General features: G+C 38.6%; 1 protein-coding gene and 1 long non-coding RNA gene across 5 annotated transcripts in view; one reads left to right on the forward strand and one right to left on the reverse strand.

Annotated features, from left to right (window-relative positions):
* zbtb49 (zinc finger and BTB domain containing 49) overlaps positions 1 to 21,152 on the reverse strand; it is a 93,114-nt gene that overhangs the window by 27,221 nt on the left and 44,741 nt on the right. For all 4 annotated transcript variants that reach the window (XM_062525155.1, XM_062525156.1, XM_062525157.1 and 1 more), the window contains exon 3: positions 3,613 to 4,673. In XM_062525155.1, the coding sequence (XP_062381139.1) occupies positions 3,613 to 4,673 (1,061 nt within the window). The remainder of the gene's footprint in view (positions 1 to 3,612; positions 4,674 to 21,152) is intronic.
* On the forward strand, positions 10,669 to 13,657 carry LOC134068910 (uncharacterized). Its single transcript, XR_009936734.1, has 3 exons — positions 10,669 to 10,834; positions 11,973 to 12,110; positions 12,624 to 13,657. It is a non-coding gene; the product is annotated as an uncharacterized LOC134068910 (long non-coding RNA).

The raw sequence follows: 21,152 nt of genomic DNA on the forward strand, positions 1-21,152 counted from the left end.
AAGCACAGAAATGTCACACAAGTGTTCACACGGAAGCACGCACGGGAGCTATTGCCGGAAGAGACTACGGGTAGTCCAGTGCTCAAATTACAGTGAGATCAGAGCCCGTCTTTTCTCTGGTGAGATATGCTACAGACAGAAGAAAGAGGACAAGGAAGACAGAGTGGTTCGTGTCTGTTCCTTTCCCGGCAGCGAAACAAAAATTAAAAGTTTACAATCCAGCAAGTTTTTCATCAGCTGTAATTGCGATACGGTCGGTCTCCAGTGGCTTATTGTTTTGAATGTGGACATTGACACCTCAATCGAAACGCTAAAGTAATGGATTACCGTGTCTGCAGTCATAATTTTGAGAAGGACGATTTATGTTCCGAGAGGAGCTTCTGACCCAAAGAAGTCAACGAAATATTATAATATTTTCATCTGTAACAAACACGTCACCTCTGTACCTGTATGAATGTTTTGGTAGGTTTAGGGTGCACTGCAAATAAAATATTTAGCCTAGCCTACTGTTTCAGAATTTGATTATGTTGTTTTATTATTGCAGAACATGTTAAATGTGTGAAAACAATGTTTTTTTGCAGAACAAAGTTAAGGTTGTGCTCAACATGTGGTTGTGTGTTGAATGTCAGTACACGGTAACCTATTTCAGATCAGAGATGGTAATAACTAAGTAACTGAGTGGAAATAAGTGATAGTGTATTTTATGGCCCTGATGCTGTGTATTTTCCTGGAAATTACCTCCTTGTTTTTCAGGTAATTAAACAAAAACAATAAGTCAATCCTGGACTATCATTTCAAGAACTAGATTCATTTTAAATCATTACAATTTTATTAAACTTAAAATGAAAGCTGTTTGCATCACTATTACTTAGAAACTGCAGAGTAATTGCACTGGAAATTGCATAGAAATGACATAGTAATAAGGGGCTAAAAAATATTATTACCATGAAATTACATAAAATACCATAGAAATTACCACCTTAATTAATGCTGTTTGCATTGCTATTACCTAGAAACTGCGGAGTAATTGCACTAGAAACTACATGGAAATTACTTGTAATAAGTGGTAACAAGGGATTGTTACCATGAAATTACATAGAAATTACCATACAATTACCACCTTATTAGCGAGCCGTAATGTAAAGTGTTACCGATTTTTTCAAGTATAAAACTAAAAAGTAAGAAATTATTATTTCTTGAACCACATGCCCCGTGTGGACTGTGGAAGCATACCTATATTTCCATGTTACCAATTTCAAATGTGCGACTCATATTTGCAAAAACATTCTTCCATTAACTTGCATAGTATTTTAAGAAAGAGTCACACAACATACAGTGCTCTCCATAAGTACTGGAACTAGTGCTGTCAATCGATTAAAAAATTAATCACGATTAATCTCATGAATGTCCTACTTAACTCGCGATTAATCTCATATTAATCACACATTTTTTACCTGTTCAAAAGGTCCCTTAATTTATCATTTTGATACTCATATCAAAGTAAAGTGGATAGGCTTGCTTTGTGCTAATGTTTGTTTTTATTGTTTTATTGCAAACCACAGTATAGTGTTACAGCCATTCATGTCTGTAGTAATACTGTCAATGAGTAGGCTATTGAGACAGATGATACAATGAATGCTGGCAGCACCACTGAGAAAGAAACAAACATCTCTCCTCCTAGAAGTTCAGATTTATTTTGCATGTTCTGTTTTGCAAGAACTTACTTTGTTTTGCGTTCTGAATGACACACGCACTTTCTGAATGACTCGCACATTCGCCTCTCCCGAAGCCACCACAATCTCTCTCTAAGTTACTCTAACCTGAGTGAGGCAGGTCGTGTGCATATCAACCGCTAGCAATATTGTCAAATTAACAACTTTTCACTATATTTAGCGAGATTTCAGATTCGCCTAGTGAGTTTTTTTAATAAGCCACTAGCGACAAATTAACTAGCCTACTTTTCTGCCATTCTCAAGTTCTGGAGACTCTAACATTATGAATGCTGTCTATTTACCGTCGTTGAGTTCGGCTGTGCTGTGTGTGTGATCGCCCCTCGCCCACTGTATATCCCGGCTGCTAGCTCTGCACAGTGGCAGTAAATACGAGAGGTCTAGATTCTGGCCGTTCGAAAACTCAGCCGAGTTGAGCTCGTACAAAAGTATAACTTCCAAGAACTAGCAAGCATTGCAGATCTGTCAGCTAATCCTGTCCATCCCTATTTTCCGTTCTGCATTAAATTATTGACCCCTTCAATGGTGATATGACGCAAAATGAAAGTAAACAAAACAGCGATCGCGCAGCTTATGTTTCAGTGATGGAATGTGTGATAGAGCCACTTGTATCCACAAATGCTGAGTCAAACAATGTGAAGTTATAATCAACCGAATCAGAGCAAAGGCAAAGCAGATGCAGCCGTTGGGTTGGAAACGTCTGCTTTTCAGCCACTTGATGCTCATTTTGGTGTAGGCTATGACAAGACAGTAGCCTATACAGAAGTGTGAAGTGTATCAATCAATATACAAGTATATTAAATAAAATATATTTAAGAGTCATTGCACGAGAAAACCAGGCAAAACCAGCAGGAGGTCGGAAGATGGGGGTTGGCCAAATCGGCTCATACTTTGTATGTGACAGGTATGTGGAACTATGAACAGCGATATACTTAAAACCCTCCAGCTGTTTTTGTTATGGAGTTCTGGGACCCCTCTCAAAGACCCTCAAAATCCAACAATTCATGGCTGAAAATGACTGAAATTGCCATTTCTACCCTGATTATCCTGATAGAGATATGAACATAAGCTTTATATTTCGATAGAGCCTAGGTAGCATAGTTTTAAAGACCAAAAGGTGCACTGGGGGGTTATCTACACCACTGAAAGCAGAATTTTCATCCCTCTAAATTTCGGTCATTTTTAAGAGGCGTTCGCAGTGGCTTTGGTGGATGGTTTTACTGTTGCTGGAGAGAGGAACATCTACTGATTCAAAAACAATTGTTGTCTAATTGGGCCACACATAATGTGTGTCGTGCCAGGAGGGTCTTTAGGGGGGGTTTTCGGGTTTTTTAGTATGTGAAATAATCGTGTTACATAATCGTGATTTCAATATTGACCAAAATAATCGTGATTATGATTTTTTCCATAATTGAGCAGCCCTACTCTCCAGATGTAAATGTTTCTACTAACTTCCACAGCCTAGGTAGGTTAGCAACAAAAACAATGCAGAATCAGCCAGGTAAATGTTTTGTGTGGAACTTGTTTGAATAAGTTAGCCTATATGCTAGACTTACAGAATGACAGCTCTCAGTTCCAAGATGATTAATATTGACCTGCTTCCTATCCCATCTGTTTTGGTTTTGTTTGTTCAAAATTCAATTACATTATCAAGCCCAAGTTTACAGTTCCATAAACAAAAACAAGCTCTTAAACCGTTTAGCAATTAAACCATTTATTTTGATACATATCTCCCTTTCTCTCATCGTGTGTGTTTGTATGCATGTGTATGCATTTCTTTGAAATTATAGTTGACTAATTCTTATCTAGTGATTATCGAATAGCATTTTTGCCAGAAATGCACATCCCTAATCAGGATGTCATTGTGAAATGCACTACATACCAGTATGCGAGCGCTTGTGGAGCTCCAGGTTGCTTGGGTGTTTAAATGCTTTCCTGCATATTTCACAGCAGTAATTCTTATTTCTTGATTGTCCTGGAGGGGCCCTGCTTGATTCTGAGAACATCTCCACAGTGTTTACTGTTGAAGGAGTGGAGACTTTCTGACTGGTGCCTGACGTGGAGTCTTCCAGGTTTTCTGACCCAACCCGCTCATCCAAGCTTTGCTCCGTCTCCTCCTGCAGAACCTCATTCACACAGTGCTCAGTGAACTGGCTCTTTGAAATGTGCATTTTTACCTCCATTCTCTCAGAGCAGAGGTAGTTGTACTTTTTCAGGTATACCGCTTTCTTGGAGCGCACAGGCCTAGACACAGGGCTCTTGCAAGCAGGAAGATGCGTGCAGTTAGATGCTACTGAAATGGAACCTCGAGGTGTAGAGGGATCCTGATCCATTGGTATGGTACTTCCTTGGCAGGCAGGACTATGGTCAAAGGTGTTATTTGTGCCTTCAGCTAAAAATGTTCCTTCAGCCAAAACCTGATCCTGACTTTGCCTACTTGTAGAGTAGCATGTCTGTACTGCACTTTGTTTAAAATATTGCTTACTGGAGAAATTGCGCAGCTTGTAGCCATGTAATGGCTGTTTTATTGATGCTGTAGTCATGTTTGTGACCATATCAATGGAAATATTTTCCTGGATGCATGAATCTTGTTTGGACTGATCTTCCACAACGGATATGTTCAAAGGTTTCTGGGATTCAGTAGGCATAAGCTCAATCTCAGGAGGTAGGTTACCACTCATCATGCAGTCCTGCTCACCTGGCATGGAGAATGTGGAGGAGTTAATAGTTGAGGCACAAGCCTTTGGGAAACTGTTGCACATGCTCAGTATGTTGGGCACCTGTAGATACTGTGCAATATCCAGCAAAGCTTGCACATTTTCATGATTCAACTCCAGGTGAGAGGTATACATATAGTCCAGTACTTGGCCAATTCCTCCAACATCTTGAATGACCAGATGAAAAACATCATTTCTCTGACTTGTTGTATTATGGAAAAGAGACCTTAAAGAATAAAGATATTCCAGTTTAATAAAGATACAAAAGATACATTAAGTTAAATAATAAAATAAAAATAGTGAAATATTCCAGGATAAACTTTTTTGTTAGACTGGCTAACACCAAACCAAATTTGGCCGCATTTCCCAGATTCAATCTTTCTTAAGGACTTAAGAAGGCTCTCAAGAAGGGTTTGGCTAAGAAGGAGCGCAAAGATACGGGTGTTTCCCAGATGCGTTCTTAACCCTTTAGGCGCCAGAGGTTTTTTCAAAAAACATTCAATTTTGACATAGTAATTTCAAAAGGCTTTAACTTAAAAGTGATAAGAGATAGAGACTTTCTGTAAATTAGAGAAATATTAAGGATAACCCAAAGTTTATGTAGGGATTAAATGTATCCAACTAATTTGCATATTATGACATCATAATGACGTCATATGGTGGCGGCCATCTGGATTTTTGAATTTATGATTTTTTTTTTTATATTATTATAAAAATATTGATATTATAATAGTGCATGAAAATGCACTATATTGTTCTTCCTAGGTTTCTTATTACAGTGCATGAAAATGCACTGTACTGTTCTTCCTCGGTCTTCTTCTTCTTCTTCTAACGCACGCAATTCAGCTTCAACCGTTTAACGTAGAAACTTCATTCAAACGTTGTTGCGTAGGTCTTGCTTATGCCATGCCTGCTTTGTATTTTTCAACTTTGTAACTTTTATACTTTTTAAACTATTAGTTAAAAACTATTACAATTTCCCCCATAGACTTAACATTGCTCATTATGACATCACGGCAGCAATTAGAATCTTAGGCCAGGTGGCCGGCCACCTGGGCACCAACTGTCAGTTTCTCTGGCTTTAAGCATACAGTCTCTCAGAAGACTACATATCCTGTTAACTGTTTACTCTGTCCACAACTGTTTCAAAATAAAAGTCCTCACTGCAATAATACACTATTAAATCATTTAACCATTGAAACTACTCAACTATTGAACTGTTCAACCATTCCAACTGTCAGTTATCATCCACTATGCCTCCAGTCAACTACATGAAACCTCCATGCACCTAGCAACCAACATAGCAACCATTAAAATTAAGCGTTTATGACCGTTTCCATAGCAACCAACATGATTATACTGCAGTAACTTCTTGTTTCCTGATAGTGGCCACCATGGATACCCTAGCAACAAATGTTTCAAAATAAAAGTCCTCACTAGCAAGTTAGCTAGTTAACATGGTTAGCATTGTTAGCATAGTTAGCATTTTTAGCATAACTGCAAAAAATCATCAACTAAGTTAGCTAATCAACCTGGTTAGCATTGTTAGCAAATTTAGCATTGTTAGCATAGTTAGCATTTTTAGCATTGCTGCTAGAAATCATTGGTTAAGTTAGCTAATCAACCTGGTTAGCATTGTTAGTAAAGTTAGCATTGCTAGCATAATTAGCATTTTTAGCGTAACTGCTAGAAATCATTAGCTAAGTTAGCTAATCAACATTTTAACATGAATAGAAATCATTAGTTAAGTTAGAACTGGAATGTTTCATCTTTAAACAGTCTACCTTCACACTATCAACTCTCTGTAAACTATGCAACCACCATGTTTACCCTAGCTACACCTTAGTAACCATATCTACATTATCTATCTATTTCTGCATTTTCATGCACTGGTAATTCCTTGGAATTGCATTTCTAGTTACAGTGCATGAAAATGCACTGTACTGTTCTTCCTAGGCTTTTTCTTATTATTACAGTGCATGAAAATGCACTGTACTGTTATTCCAAAACTTCTTATTATTATTCTTCTTCTAACGCACTTAATGGAGCTTCAACCGTTTAACGTAGAAACTTCATTCAAACTGCGCTGCGTAGGTCTTACTTAGGCCATCCGGGCTTTGTATTTTTCAACTTTGTAACTTTTATACTTTTTAAACTATTAATTAATTAAAATGACAATTTCCCCATAGACTTAACATTGTGATTATGACATCATAATAGGGCAATTAGAATCTTCTGCCAGGTGGCCAGGCCAGCTGCAGCAGCTCTCTCTCTCTCTCAGGCTTTAAGCATACATTCTCTATGAAGACTACATATACCTGTTAAACTGTTTCCTCTGTCCACAACTGTTTCAAAATAAAAGTCCTCACTGCAATAATACACTATTAAATCATTTAACCATTGAAACTACTAATCTATTTAACTGTTCAACCATTCCCACTGTCAGTTATCATCAGCCATGCCTCCGGTCAACTACATGAAACCTCCATGTACCTAGCAACCAACATAGCAACCATTAAAATTAAGCGTTTATGACCGTTTCCATAGCAACCAACATCATTATACTGCAGTAACTTCTTGTTTCCTGATAGTGGTCACCATGGATACCCTAGCAACAAATGTTTCAAAATAAAAGTCCTCACTAGCAAGTTAGCTAGTTAGCATGGTTAGCATAGTTAGCATTTTTAGCATAACTGCTAGAAATGATTAGCTAAGTTAGCTAATCAACCTGGTTAGCATTGTTAGTAAAGTTAGCATTGCTAGCATAATTAGCATTTTTAACATAACTGTTAGAAATCATTAGCTAAGTTAGCTAATCAACTTTTTAACATGAATATAAATCATTAGTTAAGTTAGAACTGGAATGTTTCATCTTTAAACTGTCTACCTTCATACTATCAACACTCTGTAAACTATGCAACCACCATGTCTACCCTAGCTACACCTTAGTAACCATATCTACATTATCTATCTATTTTTGCATTTTCATGCACTGGTAATTCCTTGGAATTGCATTTCTAGCTATTATTACAGTGCATGAAAATGCACTGTACTGTTCTTCCTCGGTCTTCTTCTTCTTCTTCTTATTACAGTGCATGAAAATGCACTGTACTGTTCTTCCTCGGTCTTCTTCTTATTCTTCTTCTAACGCACGCAATTCAGCTTCAACCGCTTAACGTAGAAACTCCATTCAAATTTTGTCGCGTAGGTCTTACTAACGCGATGTGGGCTTTGTATTTTTCAACTTTGTAACTTTTATACTTTTTAAACTATTAGTTAAAAACTATTACAATTTCCCCCATAGACTTAACATTGCTCATTATGACATCACGGCAGCAATTAGAATCTTAGGCCAGGTGGCCGGCCACCTGGGCACCAACTGTCAGTTTCTCTGGCTTTAAGCATACAGTCTCTCAGAAGACTACATATCCTGTTAACTGTTTCCTCTGTCCACAACTGTTTCAAAATAAAAGTCCTCACTGCAATAATACACTATTAAATCATTTAACCATTGAAACTACTCAACTATTGAACTGTTCAACCATTCCAACTGTCAGTTATCATCCACTATGCCTCCAGTCAACTACATGAAACCTCCATGTACCTAGCAACCAACATAGCAACCATTAAAATTAAGCGTTTATGACCGTTTCCATAGCAACCAACATGATTATACTGCAGTAACTTCTTGTTTCCTGATAGTGGCCACCATGGATACCCTAGCAACAAATGTTTCAAAATAAAAGTCCTCACTAGCAAGTTAGCTAGTTAGCATTGTTAGCATAGTTAGCATTTTTAGCATAACTGCAAAAAATCATCAACTAAATTAGCTAATCAACCTGGTTAGCATTGTTAGCAAATTTAGCATTGTTAGCATAGTTAGCATTTTTAGCATTACTGCTAGAAATCATCGGTTAAGTTGGCTAATCAACCTGGTTAGCATTGTTAGTAAAGTTAGCATTGCTAGCATAATTAACATTTTTAGTGTAACTGCTAGAAATCATTAGCTAAGATAGCTAATCAACATTTCAACATGAATAGAAATCATTAGTTAAGTTAGAACTGGAATGTTTCATCTTTAAACTGTCTACCTTCACACTATCAACTCTCTGTAAACTATGCAACCACCATGTTTACCCTAGCTACACCTTAGTAACCATATCATACAATCTCTCTGAAGACTACATATCCTGTTAAACTGTTTCCTCTGTCCACAACTGTTTCAAAATAAAAGTCCTCACTGCAATAATACACTATTAAATCATTTAACCATTGTAACTACTCAACTATTTAACTGTTCAACCATTCCAACTGTCAGTTATCATCAACTATGCCTCCAGTCAACTACATGAAACCTCCATGTACCTAGCAACCAACATAGCAACCATTAAAATTAAGCGTTTATGACCGTATCCATAGCAACCAACTTGATTATACTGCAGTAACTTATTGTTTCCTGATAGTGGCCACCATGGATACCCTAGCAACAAATGTTTCAAAATAAAAGTCCTCACTAGCAAGTTAGCTAGTTAGCATGGTTAACATAGTTAACATTGTTAGCATAGTTAACATTTGTACTATAACTGCTAGATTTCATCAACTAAGTTAACTAATCAACCTGGTTAGCATTGTTAGCAAAGTTAACATTGTCAGCATAGTTAGCAATTTTAGCATAACTGCTAGAAATCATTAGTTAAGTTAGCTGATCAATCTGGTTAGCATTGTTAACATTGTTAGCATTTTTACCATAACTGTTAGAAATCATTAGATGTAAACCAATCAACCTGGTTATCATTGTTAACATAGTTAACATTTTAACATACCTAGCATGATTACCTTAGCAACCAGCATGGCAACCAATTTAAGTATGAAACCACTATCAACCACTTCCACAATCACAACCTAGCAACCAACATGATTACCCTAGCAACCAGCCTAGCAATGCCTTGAGTTACTATAGGAACCACCACAACTACCCTAGCAACATCTTAGCAATAATCTTATTTACCCTAGCAACCACCTCATGTACCCTAGCATCAGCCTAGCAACTACTTCCAGCTTGATAACGTCAGGTAGCCTAATGTTGAATTTGCCTAATCTACCCTTACGACTCTTTAACAACACTTTTTGATCACTGCTGGACTGTTCAAAGTTAGCATCAAGTAGCCTATAATATTTCAACCAGCTTCAACCCTTTCTGGTCACATTCATTACATGCCTTTACATTAAGATTTGACTATTGCAACTCACCTTATTTTGTCACAAGATTACAAATGGTTCAAAATGTTGCTGATAGATTAGGCCTATCCACTGGAACTAAGAAGCGTGATCGTATCACTCCTGTTGTGTGAACTGCACTGGCTACCAATGAAATATAGAATTGAATTGAACTGTTAGTTTTTAAAAGGCTTGCATGAATCAGCACCACAACACATCTGCAACACAATACATCTGTCCTGCTACGTCTTCCCAACATTTTCTCTCTTTTCCTTCATCTCAATTTACAACTAGAGCCTTTTCTGTTTCTGCTCAATTCTGGAATAGTCTCCCAAATTAGGTCAATCAATCCATACTATTGATAATTTTAAATCCATGTTAAAAGCTTCTTTTTTTTTCATTAGGATTTTTCAGGACTTGGCAATATTTTCTGTTGTTTCTTAATGGAAGTGAGTGGATTCCGCGCCGATTAACTGCACAAGGTGGAAAGCGGATTTTCCGCCTGTCCACCCCGAGCTGAATGAGTAGAAAAAAGTTCTACTCAAGGCGGATAAATGAAAAAATCTGCCTGGTCACTAACATTCGAATGTGCGCAGCGGACCTTTTAAAAACTATTTAAACTGCATCATTTTGATTGCTGATAATGGTTTATTTTATTATAATCCCATTATAATGTATAGGCCTATTATATTATAGGTACTTTAGGGTTAACCATTTTTGAGGCCGTTTAAAACGCACCAAATCAACAGGCCACCTGATCACCATTCACTCAAATCAACAGGCCACCTGTGCACCATTCAACAGCCTCAGAAAATGGTTACAGTTAACCCCAAAGTACCATATACAATTTAATATTATGTTCTACAATGTTTTACTATTTTGTTTATTTTAAAGCATTTTGGATCAACTCTGTCGTGTGAAATGTGTAATATTATATTATAGTCAATTGACTTTGTCAAACCCATAGACCGGTCAAACCTAGGTAGCTACCTCTTCAGTCAATGACATCACTCAGTCGCGCACGTGACTTCTTCACTTTGACTTGGAACCCGGCTTCACACACATTCATTCGTGTCCCAGCTCAGCGGATTGCCGGTCTCGTTGGTAGCCTACTGAGCCTTCGACTTACTTCGACCAGAAGTTTCCGTGACTCTTCACATTACCTCCAACGTAAGTTTTGTTTGCTTAACGTTAACACTAAAGATATTTTGGTAAGGTTAACACTAACAGCATTCTTTGTATCTTAAATGACTCTGGTAGCTAAGGCTGGCTAACGTTAACTTTCGAGCTAAATACCACCTGCTAAATCTTCTACTTAGGCTGTGTGAGGTGTTCCCTATCATATCACTTTTATTCGACGTATATGTTGTACAAAACAATGTTTACGAATTGTTTCCGACATTTGGTAGGGTAGTAGCATAGCTGCCTCAAAGTCTGTTATTTGGAAATTGTAGTAGCTCTAAGTTAACTGCTAGCACTAATTAACGTTAACGTTAGCTAGAACTACCTATATTGGCTGCTAGAAGGTAACGTGAGGTAACTTTCTTGGAATGAAAATTGACTGGGTTTACTGTTTGTCGAGCGATTATCTACTTTAACTCGACATAGTTTGTGTGACAGTCATTATCATCACTTTTATTTGGTGTAGCTGCTATGAATTGTCGAAAAACGGCGTCTATGAATCTGACGTCGGGTAACAGCTAGAACTCGCTTTGGTAATAAAACTGGCTACACCAGACACGGCAGCTGCATCGAACATTCTAGAAAAATACACCAGTGTTTTGCGTTTGGCTAATATACTGGAGGCAGCAAGAGCCCTAGCACAAAATGAGTTTATTGCTAGTTTATTTTATGGTGAAACCTCTGCAGCAACGCTAACTAATTTGAACTTTGAGCGTCACATTAATAACGCTGGTGACAATGCGTTAACGCCTCTACAACGCGGAAGCGTTGCCTTGAACTCGGACGTACATGACAAGGCCAGCCCAGCACATAATGTAAGCTAGCTGTTGCCAACATCTCTAATAGTAACCTCCATAGGCGCATGAGCAATGAACAACAGGGTGATAAAACAAAAATAGACTTGTCGACTTGTAATTAAAAGAAATATGGAGCCTATCAACCTACTGGCCTAATTCGTTTCTGATTCTAATGTTACAATACACTTATTTTGAGTACAAGTCATGCCATATAATCTAATGATATTACTTACTTACAGATGTGAAGTTGCATTGTGTTAAATTAATGTAATTGTTTTGCCTTGTAATATTATATCAATGGTAACAACCTTTTCCCCTTTTCACAACAGAAAACAATAGTCTTTCTAAAGACTTCCTCCACCCTCCATCTCCAACTTCCATCTCCACCCTCCATCTCCACCTTCCCTTGTGGTTTTTGCCACGAAAAAAAAAAAATCTCAAGACATTTGTGGTGCTGCGGACTTCAGGTATGTCATTTTAATTATTTTTACTGCTAGACCAGCTATGCTGCTTGCTTACACCTTTTATTTGCTAACACAAACATATAAATTGTGTTTCTTGACTTAAGAAAAATAGCTACTTTTTACAGTTGCTTGTCTTGATATGGTAGGTACATATTTTTAAGTACCTACCATGTCGCCATCCACAACTACAAATGTGTCCACTCTTTTTATTAAAAGTAACCATCATATAATCAGCCATCACAAGTTTTTAACTGATAAAGGATGATGGCCGACAATCTAATGTGCAGCTGCCTACAAAATCTGCTCCTAATCTACATAATATACAGCTGTGCTGAATTTTGTATTAGTTTTTTTTGCTCACTTCACTTAACTCATCCTTTTAGTATTACAGGCGTATTGCTGAAATGAATAGAAACGATAATGCTTTTTCACTGTGAAGCAAGCAAAGCAGCAATGTTGCTGTGATCCTTATTTTTGGAAGTATTTAACAGTGTTTCTCTCTTGTTTCCCTTTCAGGCTTGTTCCAGACCAGCCCTGTCAGAGTGGTGTCTGTCTCTTGTGACACTGTGCCTGTCTGTCTGCACACCCTGCACTGCACTCATATACAACAGAACCCACTTACGCCTACCTGCAAACATATAACGACAAGTGACACTTTTTGACAACATACTTGACTGCACATACTATACTCTTTACATATAACTGTGTCCCCTCAGACAACTTCTTTGACTTTGAAACTTGAATACTCCTTTGAAACTTGAAACTTGAAACTTGAAACTTGAAACTTGAAACTTGAAACTTGAAACTTGAAAACTTGAAAACCACTCTGAACCAGCAGCATCCTTTAACATAACATACCTACAAACATACCTGCAAACATATAACGACAAGAATTGATCACTTTCTGACCACACATACTCTGAACTGTATAAAGACTCTGAAACATACTAAGAACTACCTGTGAACTATTCAGATAGAGAACTATTTCTGTGAACTTTTACATACCTTACATACAACGTTTGTATATTTGAATAATTTCTGTCAAAGTTGTCTTTGCTGTTGCATATCTACTTTTAGACCTGAGCTGTGCTGCAAGACTGAACCTGGGCTGTGTGAGGACTTCAACATTCCATCCTAGTTCTGCATAAAACTGATCTCAAGGGCTGCCTCTCATTCTTCATCGGTGTCATCAAGTGTTACCTCTACCTAACAGTTCCAGCGCCATATTTGATCATTTAATCAATAATTCAACTTAAGTAAATATTTTGTGTGAAAGCTCATACTCTGAACTATATAAAGACTCTGAACCATTACGGATAACTACAGTCTGTTAACTATTCACATAGAGAACTGTTACTGTGAAATATACATACCCATCAACGTTTATATTTGGATAATATCTGCCAAAGTTGTCTTTGTTGTTGCATACCTACTTTTACACCTGAGCTGTGCTGCACGACTGAACCTGGGCTGTGTGAGGACTTCCAACATTCCATCCTAGTTCTGCATAAAACTGGTCATCTCAAGGGCAATTCATTTTTTGGGCCCACTGATCATTGTAATAAACCACTGAAATAAATACTAGTGTTTGGATATCGAGTTTAACATTTAATCTCATCTGTCTTGTCTATATACTCAGATTACATTGATTAAGTAACTTGTCTCAATTCTGTCTGTGGAGCATTGAGTATATGTGCTAGTGTGTAATCTGTGATAAACAAATATTAGATTTGACTTGACCATTAGACTATATTAAGCGTGTTATATTTTGAAACATGGGAAGAAAAGGCCGTCGCTCAGAGGCTCAAAAGAGACGTTGGCGTAAATTGGACCTCTCTGAAGTTGAACCACATCAGTCTTCATTAGACCAGAGTGACTTGAATGACCGAGAACAGGTAAATGAGGTAACTAGTGATTCCCGCATGAACACGGAGCAGAGACCCATCACGTGTGTTCAAGCAACTCATTACCAAGGTGATGTAAGATATGGTAACAACAGTAACAAGCAGTGCACCTGCAATTCCCTGGTATTTCTTGCTACACTTCACTACCGAACAGAGCTCAACAGTGATGATCTTGACTACATTTTGCAAAAAGGTAACTTGATGTACAGTGACGTACAGGAAAGGTTGAGCATGAGAGGCAATGCACATGACCACTTGGCTCTTGATGAATTACCTGATAGTGTTGAGATCTATGGACAAATGTATCATATTGAGAAGTGCCTGTCACGTTATGGTCATCTGAGGCAAAATGGACCTGATGGTGTGGACTTCCTACAGCTCTCTGAAAGACTGCATTGTTTGTCAAATGATGTGAAGTTTGCATTGCTAACTTTAGGTTGCTTAACAATAGGTTTGTTCAGAGATGATGATAAATATGGACTTTTTGATCCACACTCAAGAACACCTCATGGATTTCCAGTAAACAATGGCACTGCTGTGATGTTGACCTTTGTCAACTTGAGTGACATGATTGATCATCTGCTTGCATTCTGGACCATCCTTGAATCGCATGATGAATGGATTTATGAGTTAATGCCAGTGTTATTTACATCTGAGTGTAACGAACAAGGAAGCCACGCTGACAATGTGCAACCTGCTCAGACTGCAGAGGTCCATGTTCCAGCAATTTCTGTGAATTTACTTAGGCCTACTAAATGTGATAAGAACCGCAGGCGCAGAAAAGCTGCCAAAGCACAAAAGGACATGTCCTTCATTGAGAACAACAGAATCAGACAGCGAAAATATTATGAACAGAATAGAATGAAAAAAATGGAATATGAAAGAAAAAGGTATGCAAACTGCATTCAACACAATAAGACATCATACCTCAGAGACCGTTACATGCATGAATCTAACTATAGGTTGAAAAAAAGGTTATACATCAACAGCCGGTACTCCTGTGACCTGAGTTTTAGATCAAGGCAGCAGGCTTACATGCAGAAACGTTATGCCCATGATACAACCTATCAATTAAGAAAGAAGTTGACCATGAAACATCACTATGCAAATGATCCAACATACAGGCAGAAAAAAAAGGAAACCTTCACTGACAGATACAGAAATGACCCCTCGTTCAGGCATCGTTTTCTACAGAGAAAGAAGTATTCCAGTAACACATTTCAGAAAATGCTTCACAAAAAGCGTTGTGCTTTACACATTAAGCGTAAGTACCATCATCTTACACTCCTGTCTGGACTTCAATCAGCGCTTGAGGTTGAACCACAGTCAACACCAACAGAAAGCACCCTTTTGCATGATGCCATCGCATCTTTTCGAATGGATGTACGGAACGGCCCTACTTTTGTGTGTACAGTGTGTCACAGAGCTTTGTTTTATAACCAGGTAAAACAGTGCAATCATGAATGTTATCGAAAGAATCGAGGCATGGTTGATCAATGCTTAACAGGAAAATATGTACATACGTGCAGCGAGCAGTGCAGTGCGCTTGAATCATGTTGTGCACCAGATGAAAAGACAGAGTGGATTTGTTACAGCTGTGATGAAAACTTAAAGATGGGGAAAATGCCGACCATTGCTGTAAACAATATGTTAGAGCTATCACCAATTCCTCCAGAGCTCAGTAATCTTAATATACTTGAAAGGCACATCATTGCACGGTACATACCATTTGCTAAAATAATCAGTCTTCCCAAAGGCCAGCAGAAATTAATACATGGTGGAGTTGTGTGTGTCCCTTCAGAGGTAGAATCCACAGTCAATGCTTTGCCTAGACCTAGTAGCCAGTCACAGCTTTTGAAAGTGAAGTTGAAAAGAAGAATGAACTATACAGGGCATTACCAGTTCCAAACTGTAGACATGACCAAAGTATTACGTGCCTTATCCAAACTGAAAGAGATGCATTCAGAATACAAGGACATCACCATAACTAATGATACACACGCTTTTGGGGATGGAATGAATAGCTTGTCAGATGAAAATGACATCATTGCTGTAGAGGAAGTTGATGTAATGGAGACTGATGCTGTGGATGAGTTTGACATTACTGACCCAGAACATTCAGAGACAAATAGTGCAGTCAATCAGCCTAATAATGAAACCCACGAGTTACATGATAACCAGGATTCACTTGACTCTGAGCAGGACATAAGTCAACAAAATGGTGGATGCTCTATAGATTCATGCTTACAGCCAGCTGATATTGCACAGGAAATGATAACATTTGGTGAAGGTATATTCACTGTGGCACCAGCAGAAGGAAACAGACCAGTGAGTTTTTTCAGAGTTCCTAAATTAGAGGCAATGGCTTTCCCTGTACAGTTCCCCACTGGAATGAACACTTTGGATGAAACACAAAGACCAATGAAATTATCACCAAGCAGATATTTCAATGCACGTCTCTTTTGTGTTGACAATCGATTTGCTCTTGACTCCAATTATATATTTTTTGCACAATTTATCACAGAAATGCATTTGGCAAAGTCTTCTATGTCTATTCAACTGCGTAAAGGAAAACCTATGACCAGAGATGGACGCAAAATAACTGCAAGATTGCTCCAAGATAAACATGAAGTGCAAAAACTGATACGGAACAAAGATGCCACGCGATTCATGCAACCTTTGAGAGGTACTCCTGCATACTGGGAAAGAACACTCAGAGACCTCTTTGCAATGCTTCGTCAGCTGGGTACCCCAACATTCTTCTGTACATTTAGTGCTGCTGAAATGAGATGGCCAGAGGTCATACAAACAATAAAGGCACAGCAAGGAGAGCAGGTTGACTTTTCTGAGCTTGACTGGGCATCAAAATGTGAGATTTTACGTAGCAACCCTGTCACCACCATGCGCATGTTTGACAAGCGTGTTGATGCACTTCTCAGACACCTACTTTTGTCACCAGCACAGCCCATTGGTGAAGTCATTGACTACTTTTTTCGAGTGGAGTATCAAGCTAGAGGTTCGCCACATATACATATGTTGGTTTGGTGTAAGAACGCCCCTGTATTTGAAGATGACCCAGATGAGAGAGTGTGTGAATTTGTGGACAAGTACATAACATGTCAGCTGCCTGACCCAAATACTGACCCTGAGCTTTTCAAAATAGTGACAGAGGTGCAAACCCACAGCAAAAGGCACTCAAAGTCATGTAAGAAAGGAAATAAGCACTGCCGGTTTGGATTCCCGAAACAGCCTGTCGAGAGCACATTTATAACACGACCCATGCCAGCAGAGCTCATGGACGAATCTGACGATGAATCTGATCATGACCGCTCCTCCATGTCTCCTGAAGAAGCTAAAACTAAGCTGAGGCCTTTATGGGAATTGCTGAATAATTCCACAACATTGTTTGAAAGCATCCCACAGCTACTTGCCCAATGCAACTTAAGCTATGAGGAATACCTAAACTGTGTCAGTTCATTAACAACGTCCAGTGTGCTAGTGATGAAACGTCAACCAAAGGACTGCTGGATTAATGGCTATAATGAGCATTTGTTAAGGGCCTGGAATGCAAACATTGATATTCAGTTCATCCTGAACCCTTATTCCTGTCTGATGTACATCTTATCATACATTTCCAAAGCTGAACATGAGATGAGTGAGTATTTGAAAAGAGTTGTGTCTGACACTTCTCAATCCAATACCTCTGACACTGAGGAAATGAAACAAATCATGCAAGCATACTCCAAAAACAGAGAAGTTAGTGTTCAAGAGGCTGTTGCACGAGTCTGTAGCTTGAAACTGAAGTCTTGCTCTCGAAATGTGATATTTATACCCACTGATGACAATGCTTTAAAAATGAGTGTCCCATTAAGATACCTGAATAACAGAATTCCTGATTCAGAGAATGTTTGGATGTCCGGAATGCCAGATAAATACAAAAACAGACCAGATACACCAGAGTTTGCAACAATGTTTTTGGCAGAGTTTGCTTCCACTTACAGAGTTGTGTATGGAAGGCAGAAAGAAGGAAAAAAGGTTTTACCACTTCAAAATGAAATGGGCTTCATTCAAAAGCGTACAAGAGGAAAGCCTGCCATTATCAGATATGCCCGATTTTCTGAGCAAAAGACTCCAGAGAAATTCTATGGCACATTGCTCAAACTGTACCTCCCTTATCGTTCAGATTCACAACTGAAACCCACAGGATTTCCAACGTATGAGTCATTTTATACATCAGGCTATATATGTCTTCCTGGAAGAGACTATAATGAGAGAGTAGTTTCTGTTGTCAAGAAGAACAGGTCACAATATGAAAAGAACAGTGATGCAATAGAGAAAGCTATTGAGAACATAGAAGAAAATGGACCTATGGAGGATGCATGGACAACACTTGCACCTGAGACAGAGCTTCTTCGACTTGAGTGCATTTCTGAGCGTGAGGAAATGAATCCAGACGAAATGAATGAACGAGATGACATTCCTGAATACAGCTCAAGTACCACAAACAGAGGAAGTGCAGCACCAATGTTTGAGGCTCCTCAAATAGACCCCACTGTGGTCCGTAACATGTATCAAAATCTAAATCAAACGCAGGCATCTATATTCTACACAGTGCGTAAATGGTGCATGAGACGCGTATGTGGACAGAATGCCGATCAGTTCTTTTACTTTGTCACTGGTGGAGCTGGAACTGGTAAATCACACCTCATCAAATGCATTTACAGAGAGGCATCAAAGATACTCCGCAAGTTACCTCGCATCACAGAGGAAAGAGACATGTCCATGCCCACTGTCCTTCTCACATCATTTACTGGCACAGCAGCTTACAACATATCTGGCAAGACACTGCATTCTGTACTGAAACTACCAAGAAGCCTTAAACCACCTTATCAGTGCCTTGGAAACCGTCTAGATGAAGTGAGAGCAACCTTATCCAATGTTGAAATAATTGTCATTGATGAAGTGTCCATGATATCAAAATCACTCTTTGCATATGTCAATTGGAGACTGCAAGAAATCAAAGGCAGCAAAAAACCTTTTGGCGGAGTCTCAATACTTGCCTGTGGCGATTTCAACCAGATAAGTCCCCCTGGTAAAGCCAAACCTCTCTGTGTGTTTGAGGATCATGTTCTTGATATCTGGAAGGATCGGTTCCAAGTAGTCACTCTCACAGAAATCATGCGCCAGAAAGATGATGTGCCATTTGCTGAGCTGCTCAACAGGATAAGAGTGAAACGCAAAGGAGAGGCATTATCTGAAGCAGACAGAGCTCTACTTGCACAGGCCATATGTCAACCTGATGACTGTCCCAAAGACATTCTGCATGTTTTTGCTACTAATAAAGAAGTAAACCAACACAATGCAAACACAATATCTGCTCTATACTCTGATCTGATCAACATTGATGCACATGACTATAAGAAAGATCTACGAACTGGTCGGATGGAAAGACAGAGTGCACCTTTTGAAGGACATAAAGGAGATTTACCAGACAGACTACAAGTTGCTGATGGTGCTCGTGTGATGCTAATAAGAAACATAGATGTGGAAGATGGACTGGTAAATGGTTCATTTGGAAAGATTGGTAAAATTGTTTATCATGACCAAGATGGCAGATCACTTGTAAAAATGCTTGGTGTTGAATTGGACAGTCCCAATGCAGGGCAAAGACATCGCAATAAAGGACCAGAAGGACCGGACAATTTGGTGTACATTGAAAGAGTAGAGGAACCTCTTAGTAAAAAGGGTGTGGTTCGTCACCAATTTCCAATGACTCTAGCCTTTGGTTGTACCATACATAAATGTCAAGGCATGACGACAGTTTCTGCAGTGGTCTCGTTGCAGCGCATATTTGAACCTGGCATGGCATACGTTGCTCTCAGCAGAACGACTTCACTACATGGTCTACGCATAGTTGATTTTGATGAAAACAAAATATATGCCGATCCAGAAGTGACCGTTTCCGTGGACAGTATGCAAAAAGTCGACTTTAGAAATGCCATGCCCCTTCTTCACTGCCTCCCCACTCTGAGATCACCATCTTTAACACTAATCCATCACAACACTGAAGGACTGTCAGCCCATATTGATGACATTAAGAGACATCATGAATTGAGCCTCGCAGATATTTTGTGCTTTACTGAAACACACCTTTTTGGCACATTTGTCCCAGAAAATATCAATTTGGAGAACTATCGAATGTATAAGCGCAATAGACATGTGTCATACACTACTCTTTCACATTTTGCACAGAAAAATGGTGGGGGAGTTGCTATGTTTGTAAAAAGCCATCTTCAAGCCCATCACATGCCATACATACAGGGTGTGACTGATCTCGAATTCCTGGTTTTGAAATTTGTTGCTCCAGTTCCACTACTAATTGCAGTGATTTACAGACCACCGGATTACAACACGAACCTATTTTTGCCAAATCTCTGCCATCTACTGGAGTCTTTACATGTTATTGCTGATAGTCCAGTTATAGTCTGTGGGGATTTTAATGAGGACATGTTGACCAATGGAAGAAAGCCAATCTATGAGTTGTTCCAGTCTAAAGGATTCACAAATCTCATTACCACCTCCACCACTGAGAAGAACACATTGTTGGATAACATCTTCATCTCTGATCCTCAGCACTGTGCCCATTCAGGTGTTCTACAGACATATTACAGTTATCATGATCCTGTGTTCTGTATTCTTAATTAAGTTTTTGTACATCAAATCTTTTGTACATCATGTCATTTTACACATTTTACTCCATTTAAACCATTATATCAACTTACACATTTTACTAATTTTGAACCATTATCGACATTATAACAACTAGAATTAAGGGAAAACAGTAATGAAATATGATGAATGTTTTAGGACAAAAATGATGAACAATTGTGCTATGTAAACAGGTTACCAAAATCAGGGTTCCCAATCTAAGTCAAATACAATTCCTTGACTTTTCCCTGACACCTAAAAAACTGATTCTCCTCCAACTTCGCCCACAAGCTTAACATATGTGCTATGTAGTTTGGTTGCCTGATATTATTCAAAATGGATGTTAATGTCCTTGAGACAATGTCAGGTGTCTATGCTGTTTAAATTACAAAAAATAAAGTTGAACTAAATAATGAAATAGCCCTTAGACTGC

The sequence above is a fragment of the Sardina pilchardus genome, chromosome 21 (genome assembly GCF_963854185.1).
Source record: "Sardina pilchardus chromosome 21, fSarPil1.1, whole genome shotgun sequence".
In the NCBI taxonomy this organism is placed as follows: Eukaryota; Metazoa; Chordata; class Actinopteri; order Clupeiformes; family Clupeidae; genus Sardina; species Sardina pilchardus.